The 12,945-nt window shown below is 42.7% G+C and overlaps 1 protein-coding gene across 2 annotated transcripts in view; it reads right to left on the reverse strand.

The window, feature by feature from the left end:
* mapk9 (mitogen-activated protein kinase 9) overlaps positions 1-12,945 on the reverse strand; it is a 38,383-nt gene that overhangs the window by 15,468 nt on the left and 9,970 nt on the right. For both annotated transcript variants that reach the window (XM_056295031.1, XM_056295038.1), the window contains exon 2: positions 178-324. In XM_056295031.1, the coding sequence (XP_056151006.1) occupies positions 178-293 (116 nt within the window). In that variant the 5' untranslated portion in view covers positions 294-324. The remainder of the gene's footprint in view (positions 1-177; positions 325-12,945) is intronic.

The following is a 12,945-nucleotide window of genomic DNA, read 5'->3' on the forward strand; positions in this document are numbered from 1 at the left end:
CCGACTGCTCTACACAATACACCATCCTTCGCTAACATTAAGCAGCCTTACAATAAACAGGAGAAAATTAAGGGAAACAGAAGGGACAAAAATACAAGACTTGAACAAGCAAATGTGCCATTGTTTTTGAACCTCCCCTGAAAGATGTTTTTGTTGATCTGCAATGGTTTTCCTCACCAGACAATGCCCTGGGCACCGGAGCCAATGGCGCGGAGCTGCTGGTAGCGTTTGAGCACTGTGAAGGTGGAGTCGCCCACCTGAACGCTGTAGAACTGGCCTTCTGCCTCACTCATCCTGCCGCACAGTCAGGACCTCCAGCACTGTCTGCAGGGGGTTCAACAATGCCAGTTAACACACAAAAACACATAAAGATGGAAACACATCAGCGATTACTTACATCATGCCTGCCAAGCAATGCAGCTGTATGCTAAGTATCACAGATTACAAATGCAGAGCAAATCGATAGGCTTACATGACGGCTTGTAGTGATGTCAGGAGGAACTCAGGGCTGTCTGTATGTTGATCCACCAAAAAGCTCCACTGATCAGCATTGAAAGACAGGGCCTAATATAGCTGCCATCTGCCCATCACTGGCATAACTTTTTCATTTTTGGCCCAGACTAAAGCCAATCAGTCTACCACTCCAAAACAATTCTATCAACGCTTTGTAGCCCAGTTTGTTCATCTGACTGGGGAGGCAGGCTGGTGGGAGTAGAGGTCCTTTCTTTGAACACTACTGTGCATTTGCAGTGGAAAGTAAAAAAAAGACTGACACCTCAGAGTTCCTAGGGTCCTTTTGGCTTTATCTAAACTCTGCAGGGTCTGCTTCTCTCTCTCTCGCTCATACACACACTTACACAACCATGGCTTCTAAGTAAGCCTCTGGCAAGAGCATGCAACCACATACTCGTGCCCAATAAATGCAGACATTACCCACACACATGCATGTATGTATATATGCACGCACGCACGCACGCACGCACGCACGCACACACACACACACACACACACACACACACACACACACACACACACACACACACACACACACTTTCTAACTCAGATAGATATATAGAGCGCTACAAGTATGTACAGCCCCCAAGCAAGAAGTTAGCTTATGAATAATCACATGTTGATGGATGTCCATGTCTGGGTATCTTTGTGTGCACACACAGTGTCGCACAATGTGTTGGTGTGTGTACAGCGATATGGCTTTGTTAGTGTTGATGCCTCTGGCAGCAGCAAGGAGGGGGAGTGTTATTCTTGGCTCACAGGAGGGCTGTGTGCTTCTGTGTGTGTGTGCGCACGCGCGCGCGTGTGGGCAACGACTCAGAAAAGTAAGTAGCTATGCAACAGTGGACAGTCCGTCACAGCTATTTGTTATTCCTTGACAAAACACTCACAAGTTAAACGGAGTCTGATATTTCAGACTTTGTTTGACAGGGAACAGGAGCACTAACAATTTCTCTTTCTCAGGACACAAGTGAGCGAGTGAGCGAGCGAGAGAAAGAGAGAGCAAGAGTGAGTGGGGGAGAGAGCGAGAGACTGATAGAGAGAAAGACAGACAGCGAGAGCGACAGACAGAGAGAGAGTGGGAGAAGGAAGAGGAGCAGGAAAGTCTGCTATGATCAAACAATGTGAGCTGCCTGGATGGTGAAGCTCTGGCCTATGCCAATCAGTCTGTCTTTATGTCACAAAAGCATAAAAAAATCTGTGGGCTACATAATTACAAGAAATATCGGTATATGGCACTTAGCAGTCCCTAAAGACAGCAGGTAAAAATGTGGGAAACGTCACTGTTTAAAACTACAATCCTGAAATTGTCCTTTCTGTTTAAAGCGGCAATCTCAAAGATTCTCACTTAAATAAATGTTCGCTAAGTTAATCTCTTTCGCTGAACCCGACACAGGCACAATGACGGTTCAACCTATCTGCCACTGATTGAAGCCCTTGCATCTGCAGGAATATGGAGAAATGCGAACATGTGTCTGTGGGAACATTCCCGCCAAAACTCCCAAGATCACCCAGCCGCGGTTAGTCCACCAGAGAGGATCAGGTGTTTGTTAGTGGACAAACTAGTCACAGGTTTTGAAATGAAGTGTGTGCCAAAACAGAACTCAACCAGAATCTTCATGATTGCCACTTTGAATCAGAATCCTTTATCCACACATCATGGTAATTGCAGTGGTATCTGAGCAATCCCAGTCACAGAGACCTGTTCATAATGAAACACACTCCCGGGTGCCTTTGCATCAGCACCTTCTCTACTAGCAAGCCGGATGTGGGTATGTGTCCTGGTCGCTGCACTAGCGCCTCCTCTAGTCAGTCAAAGCGCCTGTTAAGGGGGGAAGGGGAACAGTGTGATCCTCCCACGCGCTACGTCCCCCTGGCAAAACTCACTGTCAGATGAAAAGAAGCGGCTGGCGACACCACATGTATCGGAGGAGGCATGTGGTAGTCTGCACCCCTCCCCAGAATGGCGGAGGGCGTGGAGCAGCGACCGGGATGGCTCGGAAAAGTGGGGTAATTGGATGTGTACAATTGGGGAGAAAAAGAAGAAAAAAAAATCAAGTTAAATTTAAAACTCAGTTTTACAAAGAAGCTGTGTTTTTTTAGTATAGAAGTCAACGTGTTGCTACTTTTTCTTGGGGATGTGCACAAGTTAATTTCCAATTATTGGAATAACTGGCATGCATGAACACAGTTAAGTGACAAAGCAAGCACCAAGGATGGGGGTGGGGATCAAAGAAAAATGTAAAAAATGTTTCCATCAGTAAGCAAGTTAAACCAGACACACCAGCAGCGAGTCTTGCTGTTTGTTAGACTCTGTTATGAAACCCTAACCTTTCAATGGAAAGAGAACTGGTAAGAGACTTTTGGTTTCAGTAGCTAGCTAGCTAAATAGCTATTTAAATAGTGTGAAGACATTGCACACACACACACACACACACACACACACACACACACACACACACCCTCACAAATATATCCTTGTGGGGCCCCTTCATTGACGACATTCATTCCCTAGCCCTTAACCCTAACGCACTCTCTCACTCTCTCACACACACACACACACACACACACACACACACACACACACACACACACACACACACACACACACACACACACACACACACACACACACACACACACACACACACACACACACAATCTCTGTCAGCTACACCCACAGCCTACAACCTGTCTACGATTTGCCAGCAAGCAGAGAACCAGTCAAAGGGGAGGGGTTCTCCTAAACTGTACTCTCCCCAGGATATATTACCACTTCCTGCACACAGCCAGCAGGGAGGGTGCCTAATAAGTTCACAGAAAGTTGAATCAGTTCATCTGGACACACTATTAGAGAAACGTTTCATCACTCATCTAAGCGAACTCTTCAGTCTCAACTGACTGCAGGTTTCCCCACACTTATAAACAATAGTGGCATAATGACCGAAACCAACGATCGGTTTCATATGCAAATTACCATGACCATTAACTAGTGCTACAATGGCAATGTGCATGTTCAATAATCCAGTTAAGAAAATCAAAGAAAGTTGAATCAGTTCATCTGGATACAAAGTTTATTGACAGAAACGTTTCATCACTCATCTAAGTGACCTCTTCACTCTAAATTGACTGCAGGTATCCCCCACCCTTATAAACAATGTAGTTGCGTAACGACCAAAAACAACAACAAGTTTCATATGCAAATATGGACATGACCATTCACTACAGTTACCTTGTATAAATATCTGAGTTTCATCACCAGCCAGTCAGACTAGCTTGGTCTAGTCAGAAAGGCACGAACCGATGAAGCCTCTTGGATGAGAGGCGAAACTTCTTCACGGATATATACCAAGTCCAGTTACACTCGATTCAATTCTTTTGGATAACCATGACCTGGATGAATGAGAACATTCACAGACGGGGTGATTTTTGTGCACTAAACTGTGTGGGGAAATGGAACGCGGTTGATACTGTGACAAGACTTGGACTTTGCGAGAGTTCTTGTCTGCAACATCGCCTTTTCAGAGCATTGCTAGAGGAAATGTCAGCAGAACACAAGGATCTTTTGCTGCAAAATGATGTTCCCTGGCTGAGCAAAGGCCATGTGTTGGAGAGGGTGTGCAACCTGCACGATGGGCTTCTCATTTTTATCCAAACTACGGAGCTAAAAAGCCCAAGATTATCAGAGGTTTTTAAGTGAGAATAAGGTGATGGCATGTTATTTTTTGAGTGACATCATGTCTCATCTAAATCACCTTAATCTGCAATAAGAACCACACTGTTGCAGACATGTATGAGGCAGTTGAAGCTTTCCGGTCAAAGCTGAACCTTTCGGAGAGATGGTCATGGGAGAAAGTTGCACTTTCCATGTCTGCAGGAGCATTGCGAGAAGAACGAAATGTGGGAGGGTCCAGCGATGAAGCATTTCGTGACGAACCTGGCAGAAAATGTCAAGGAACGATTTGAATGCTCCCCTAAACTCTTAGGTGACATCCTCCTCTTCCTGGGATAGCCATTCTCCATTTTGGCTGACGGCCAGTGGACTGCAGATGCTAAAAGGCTGGTACCGTCCATAGATGAGGCAACTCTTCAGATTGAGGTCTTGGAGATGGGAACATTTGATTTGCTCAAAGCACAACACAAGGGCGTGGGGGTGAGTTGCTTTTGGATCAACGTGGTTCCCCAAACTCGATTCAAAAACATGAGAGCTATTGCAATGCTCCTACTCACAATTTTCCCCTCCACATACATAAGTAAGTCATCGTTTTCTTCAATGAACTCGATCAAGAACCAGGAAAGAAACAGACTCTCCAATGCACATCTTGGCCAGTGCCTCAGGATTGCCACAACAGAAAACAGGCCTGACATCAGAAGGATTGCCTCATCTCATCGCTTTCACTTCTCCCACTGATTGGAGAATCAACTTCCATTTATTTTTGGCCATTTCTCCATAACTAAATGGTTGATTTTGGATTTTTGTTTCACGAGTGCTTTTTTTTTTTCTTGTGTGACCCTCAACACAGGCTTTAAGAATCCCAGGCCTACATTATTACTACTACCACCTCCACCACCACCACTACTACTACTACTACGACCACTACTACTGCTGCTACTACTACTATTGATGATGATGATGATGATAATAATGATAGTAATAATAATCCTAATAACAGCAATAACAGCATCTGCACATAAAACAACTTTTGCTGGCACAATGGGAAAAAAACAACCCGGACGTTTTGGCCCTTGGCTTGGCATGCATGACATGATTTGGCACTTGGAGAAAACTAATTGGGGAACCCTGGTGTATGCCATTAAGTGCAGGGAGGATTGCTTGGACTTGTACATTGGGAAAACCAAACAGACGCTGCTCAAGAGGATGGCACAACACAGGACAGCTAACGCGTTAGGCCAGGACTTCACAGTCTACACCCATCTACAGGCCAGTGGCCACTCTTTCAGGGATGAGGATGTGCACATCCTTGATAGGGAGGAACGCTGGTTTGAACAGGGTGTCAAAGAGGCCATCTTTGGGGAGAGGGAACGGCCATTCCTGAACTGGGGGGGGGGGGGGGCAAGAGTGTCTAAGAGTACATCTGTGACCACCAGGCTGGCAGCCATACCAACATGTACCCTGGCTCTGCCAAATGATGGAAGTTAAGCAGGTATGGGCCTGGCTAGTACTTGGATGGAAGACTTCCTGGGAAAACTGAGTTGCTACCAGAAGTGCTGTTGGTGGCCAGTAGGGGGCAGTTTTCCCTCTGGTCCTAAAAAAATCAAATCAAATCAAATTCCAATGCCCCAGTGCAGTGCTGTAGCCACTGTGCTGTAGGAGATGCCGTCCTTCGGATGACACCTTAAACCAAGGTCCTGACTCACTGTGGTCATTAAAGATCCCAAGGCACTTATTGCAAAGAGTAGGGGGTTCCCCAGTATCCTGGCAAAATTCCCAACCTGGCTTTCTCCATCTGGCCACCTAATCATCCCCCCATGTAATTTGGCTCAATGATTCCTCCCTCTCCATCTCAAGCTGATGTGTGGTGAGCGTTCTGGTGCAAAATGGCTGCCATGCATCACCCAGGTGGGTGCTACACATTGGTGGTGGTTGAAGTGAGTTACCCCCATCAATGTGATGCGCTTTGGGTGTCTAGGAAAGCGCTGTATTAATGTAATGATTATTATTGTTATTATTATCTTACAATGCTGTGATTGCAAAGATTCCCAAATCCTTTGTCAATAGTATACAAGGTAACTCAAGTTGAACTCGATTAAATTCTTTTGGATAAGAATCACCCCTTTTACACTTGGTTTTAAAATGCCTTTATTGTGATCGGATCACAAGTGGACAGCGCTAAATACAAGTGTAAACGACCACCAAAACTTTATGTGAACCGGTTATTCAAACCACTTGCCGAGGTGGTCTGGGACGCATTTGACCACATATCTTTTGTAGTGTAAATGCTAATGTGTCCTGATGCGCCCCTGACAAGTACGTAACAGGAAAATATGTCATCAATGCAGGATGTGGTGGTTGTTTTGGTAACAGCGCGCCAGCTTTCGAAAAAATGGAGAGAGAGAGGAGAGTGTACGTGGTTGGAGTATAAATGACTTTGTCCTGTCAATCTCAACAATTGGAATAGTCCGTAATGTATATTAGTGCTTGAAACATCTTCAAACATTAGCTATTGTTTTCACAGCTAGTCGGCAAATCTGGCGCTTGACTGAGGCCCTTTGATCTTGTAGCCAAAGTGACATAGCAGTAACGAAATCTTCTTCTTCGGAGTAATGAAATCTGATCATAAGTGGTCAGCAGGACGCATTTGGAGACGCATGATTGACACAGGTGTAAACGGCGATGTGTCTCGCTGTCCACTTGTGATCTGATAGGCCAAAACACATTTTAAAACCAAGTGTAAACAGGGTTACTGATTTGTGAATGACGGAATGAAATGCTAAGAGTGCTGGGTTAACAGCAGCAAGCCTGCTTACCAAGCCCTTGCGACACAACAATAGTGTTGAAGATGGGGGGAGTATGGCGTCATATCAGTCTACGTCATTTAACGTCACGCAGGTTCTACTGCATATGTCGGCTGCAGCAAGGAAGCGCCCGGCATCATCATGTCGTGTTGTGCAGTCGGTTGCTGGAATCGTTTTGACAAACAAAACGCTCAAGTTTTACCCAATTCCGTCAACTCGCACCCCTTTTAAGGCTAACCGGAGACATCTTTGGTTGCAAGCAATTAGGAGAAGCGACTGGAGCGAGGAACTAATTAAAAATGCCCGCATTTGCAGTGATCACTTCATAACAGGTAAGGTAAGTTAACGTTAGGCCTCAGCTAACAGGCTAATCAGCCATAACGTTACATCGCTCGTTTTAACTTAGAACAACAAATGTTAAATAACGTAATTATTGAGTCCTATGCATATATAACTAACAATGTTTGCAAGCAAGAGTAATTATGTTCAAGTTTGAGTTGAACTAGCTTAGAAGCTAACGTACCTTGGTTCAGTTTTGCGAAAGTCGTGTTGCTAGTAACTGTAATGTAGTAATGGTAAGCCAATGACCTGTTTTGGTGTGTTAATGTTACTGTAAATCACTGGAATACACATTATTTGTACAGGAGAGGCATCTGAGGACTTCGACAGTCCTGACTTTTTCCCGTCTGTCTTCTCCTACTCAACCCAGTCCAGCAATGGCGATGCAAAACATGAGAGGTAAATATGGTCACTTCCTTGTGATTTGTTGTTCACTGTGATCACCCAGCATGACTCGACATAGCATGAGTCGAAGTGCAGAGAAGAAATGGTGAGTAATTTAATGTAGCTATATTTTTGTCAGAATTATGTTAGGCCAGATAGTTTCTGTTATGTCTATATTATCTCATGAAGCCCTTTGAGGCATGCTATGTGAATTCCACTGACTTGAATTGAGGATGTGATAAACCTGTGGTCAACTGAGTAAATTAACTGTTTTGTACTTAACTGCTTGCTCTCTTCTGTGTGTATTAGATATGAAAGAAAAAGAAGAAGGAATGAAACCCCCCACAGACGGCCGCAGCACTCCACCAATCAGGCCTTTATGGTAGAGCTGCCAGACGGAAGCCTCTGCTCAGTAAAAGGCACATGACAGCCTGCTTGGAGTTTGCCAGAAAGCACCTAAAGGACTCTCAGACCATGAGAAACAAGATTCTCTGGTCTGATGAAACCAAGATTGAACTCTTTGGCCTGAATGCCAAATGTCACATCTGGAGGAAACCAGGCACCTCTCATCACCTTGCTAATACCATCCCTACAGTGAAGCATGGTGGTGGCAGCATCATGCTGTAGGGATGCTCTTCAGCGGCAGGAACTGGGAGACTAGTCAGGATCGAGGGAAAGATGAATGGAGCAAAGTACAGAGAGATCCTTGATGAAAACCTGCTCCAGAGCACTCAGGACCTCAGACTGGGGTGAAGGTTTACCTTGCAACACGACAACGACCCTAAGCACACAGCCAAGACAACGAAGGAGTGGCTGCGGCACAAGTCTGTGAATGTCCTTGAGTGGCCCAGCCAGAGCCCAGACTTGAACCCCATTGAACATCTCTGGAAAGACCTGAAAATAGCTGTGCAGCGACGCTCCCCATCTAACCTTACAGAGCTCGAGAGGATCTGCCGAGAAGAATGGGAGAAATACCCCAAATATAAGTGTGCCAAGCTTGTAGCTTCATACCCAAGAAGACTTGAGGCTGTAATCGCTGCCAAGGGTGCCTCGACCAAGTACTGAGTAAAGGGTGTGAATACTTATGTACATGCAATATTTCATTTTTCTATTTTTAATAAATTTGCAAAAATTTCTACAAAACCTTTTTCGCTTTGTCATTATGGGGTATTGTGTGTAGATTGATGAGAAAAAAGAGGAATTTAATCCATTTTGGAATAAGGCTGTAACATAACAAAATGTGGGGAAAGTGAAGGGGTGTGAATACTTTCTGGATGCACTGTATATTTGTTGTGAAAAGGTATTTGGACATGATTCTGTTTGGCACAGTCTGAATGATCACCCAGAGTGTAGCCATTTCCCAGATATGAAAAATAGGACTGTGAAATTTCTATTTATCTTTATATATCTAATCTCTTTTTCAGCACGGTCCCGAAGGCTCTCCATGATGACCTCAAACAGAACTACAACCAACTTTCTACCGAATATGACAACCTGCGTGTGGACATCAACAAACTCAAAGCCGTGAATGAACAACTAAAAGCAACACTCAGAAACACACTTTTCCTCTATCAAATGCAAAGCAGCACAGGTTCTGTTTTTCACAGGTCTGATCAGTGTCATTTTTGAGTGGTTGCTCCAAACAGTTAAAAAAGACAGTGTAGAGCAGTGGTTCTCAACCTTTTTGGGGTCCTGGACCCCCTGCGTATTTTTGATCTACCCTGAGGACCCCTCCACCTGATCTTGGGGGAGGGGGGTTGCAATTTGATAGAAACAGTAGAAACTGCATTTTAAATTGCATTATAGCATTTATTCACTCTTTGGGGCAAAAATAAGAGCTTTCAGTTGTAACTTAGATATAGTTAACAAAACAGAATTCTTATGCAGTAACTTTCAGATATATGTAACAACAGAATTTTTATGCAGTAACTTTTAACAATGCAAACGGGAGCGAGATCTCTTATTAAAATACAATAAATTACACTTGTGAAACAGATGTAATTAGAGAAAAAAGTCCTGTTACCCTTTATAGTTTAGGTAGATAAAGGTCTCAGTCACATTTGAGTAAAATAATCCTATTTCTATAAATGTCATAGGATCTTTTTTTTAAAGATATTTTATTTTCACGGACCCCTTGCAATTACACCACGGACCACTAGGGGTCCGCGGACCCCCGGTTGAGAAACACTGGTGTAGAGGTTGTGCATGGCTCTCTGACCCTGGAGGACCATCTGTTGGCTATCCTGATTAGGGCTCAGCAACAAGGATATTGGGCAACACTTTAGTATGGGGAACGTAGTCACCATTAATTAGGTGCTTATTAGCATGCAAATTAGCAACATATTGGCTCTTAATTGGTCATTATTACGTACTCATTAATGCCTTATTCTGCATGGCCTTATTATACAACCAGTAAGCCATTAACTATGAGTTTTCCCTCTATAACCTCAGAATTATTGCTTATTAGTAGTACCATCTCAATATGCTTTGCTTAGTATGGACTTTATAAGGTGGTAGTACCACAAGAAGAGTTATTCTCCCTTACTAACACCTAATGAATATGGTCTGTTCTTACATAACAAAACACAAAACTACAAGTGTTAATAGTGTTAAATTACTGTAAATTAAGTTTTTGTTACTTAGAATATGTTCCCCATACTAAAGTGACATCTTGATCATTACTAATTCACTAGTAATTAAGTTTTTTTATGTTCCCCATACTAAAGTGTTACCGGATATTGCATTCAGATTTAATGTTACTGAATGTGACATCTCTAAAATTATGAGAAGTTGGCTCCTTGTTATGTCTCAGGTTTTGAAACCCCTCATCAAGTGGCCAAGCAAGCAGGCAATATTAAGGAATATGCCAAAATGTTTTAAAGCTAAATACACGCAATGCAGATGCATTATTGACTGCACTGAAATTTTTATTAACAGACCCACGAATCTTACCTCCAGAGCCCAAACATATTAAAATTATTATAAGAGCCACAACACAGTTAAGTATTTAGTTGGCATGTCACCTGCAGGAGCCATTACTTTTCTGTACGCATTTTGGGGTGGGCGTGTTTCTGATAAACAACTTACAGCTGAGTCTGGACTTTATAACCTTCTAGAAGCAAATGATGAGATACTAGCAGATCGTGGTTTTATCATCAGAGATAAGCTTGCCGTACACTGTGCCACCCTTAGAATCCCTCACTTTATCAAAGGTAAAAAGCAGCTCTTTGCTCAAGAAGTGGGAACATCAAGGCGTTTGTTTAACATGAGAATACACATTGAAAGAGTAATAGGTAGATGGAAGAAGTTCAAAATTCTGACAACTGTTATTCCACTCACACAGGTAGACCTCTTAGATGACATGGTGATTGTGCAGCATTAACAAACCTTTGTAAATGTATAGTCCCGAGAAAATAACTTGGTAATTTTTGATAAAGGATCCATGAAATTATAATCTACATTTTCCAGTATGTAGAGTTAAAGACAAATTTCAAGGTTTTTATTAGTCATACGTTTATGTGCAGGTACAGCAGCAGTGACATGAGGTAATCTTTTTTATTTTTACAAGATACACACTTACTGTAAAAAAAATGTATTATTGAGATTAATTCAACATTCAGTTGTTTTAATGTAAGATACAACTACAGGCAATGCCAATTTATTACTGCATTAAATGATTTGATGACATGATGATATGACCGCTAGTAACATAGTTGTATGCATCCAGATACGTGTATGCTTTCGAGTTCTCCCGAGAATAAAGACTTGGTGTGTCGATCAGGTATTCGTGAATATTTGGCCACTCATACGTCATACGTAATGCGTAATGCGCAGCGATTCTGATAAAAATGTGCATACGCTGTTAAAGATGTTCTGTTTCCGGTTTACTGGCAACCGACGTGAGCTGTGTTTCATTGCCTCCGTTAAAATAAGAACCTAAATAGTTTATCCCACACGAAAATGGCTGCGCCAACAGGTTTTGGGCCCAGGAGGGATGTTGGAAGTTGATGGTCTAGGTTGTGCTTTGACGGAGATGAGAAGAATTACGAGCTTTGAGAGACGAAGTTTTTGGGCCATCTGCGTCTGCTGGGCATGAAGGAGACCATACAAAATGAGCCCGCCACAGAAGAAGCAAGAGAGGAGGACACTAAGAAAAATGAAGAAGCATATGCTGAACTGATTAAGTTTTTGGGTGATAAAAGCCTGCCCCTAGTTATGAGAGAAGCAACAGACAACGGAAGAAAAACTCTTCGGCTATTAAGGGACCATTACGCAGGTAAAGGTTTTCCGTTACCTGCGTAATGAGAGAGAGAGAGAGAGACCTGTATGAGGAGGCGAAGGAAAAGCAGCGAAAATCATATGGGGAATTTACCCACAGAGTCCGTGCCCCCCCCCCTCTCCCGGTCAAGGAGAGTGGTGAGAATCCCCAACACACAGTGACTTGATCATAAGCTTGTCTCTGTTAAATCGCAGCATGTCTGTAAATGTCCGCCCTTAGAGAGCATTATGTGGCTATATACAAATGCAAATCAACTCCATAACAAAATGCATGGATTTACTGCTCATTTGAAAGTACTCCCACTTATTCACATTATAGGAATCACTGAAGTCCAAAAATCGGAAGCATAAAATGAGCCCAGCAGAATTTAATCTGGATGATATAGAATGTTATAATTTATTTTGAAGGAATATAGAGAAAGATGTAGGTTGAGGTTTACTGCTTTATATTCATACATCATTATAAGTTAAAAAATGCATTAGCAACAGAGTTTCAAGAGAATATTTTTGTGGAGATAAATGCAATAACCAAGAGTTTTTGATGATGGGTTTAATTTATAGGTCTGACAGTGGTACAGAAATTAACAATGACAACCCTTTGGTTCTAATGGAAGAGGTGTCAACTAGAAAGTACTTACATAAATTAATGATGGGTGATTTTAATTTGCCAAATACAGACTGGAATTTTAATGATGCAATGGGGATAATCTTGCATCACTAGATAACAAGTTTCTGGACTGTCTTCAGAATGCATTGCTGTTTCAACATGTACAAGAACCACCAAGGTGGTGAGGTGATGACACACCGCATATGTTGGATCTTATAGTTACAAATGAGGATAAAATGATAGATGACATTCAGTATTTAGGCCCTTTAGGTAAAAGTGAGCATTGTGTCATATTGTTTAAGGTCATTTGTTACACAAAAACGGTGAGAAATGAAACTACAAGAAAA

The sequence above is a fragment of the Lampris incognitus genome, chromosome 1 (genome assembly GCF_029633865.1).
Source record: "Lampris incognitus isolate fLamInc1 chromosome 1, fLamInc1.hap2, whole genome shotgun sequence".
In the NCBI taxonomy this organism is placed as follows: domain Eukaryota; kingdom Metazoa; phylum Chordata; class Actinopteri; order Lampriformes; family Lampridae; genus Lampris; species Lampris incognitus.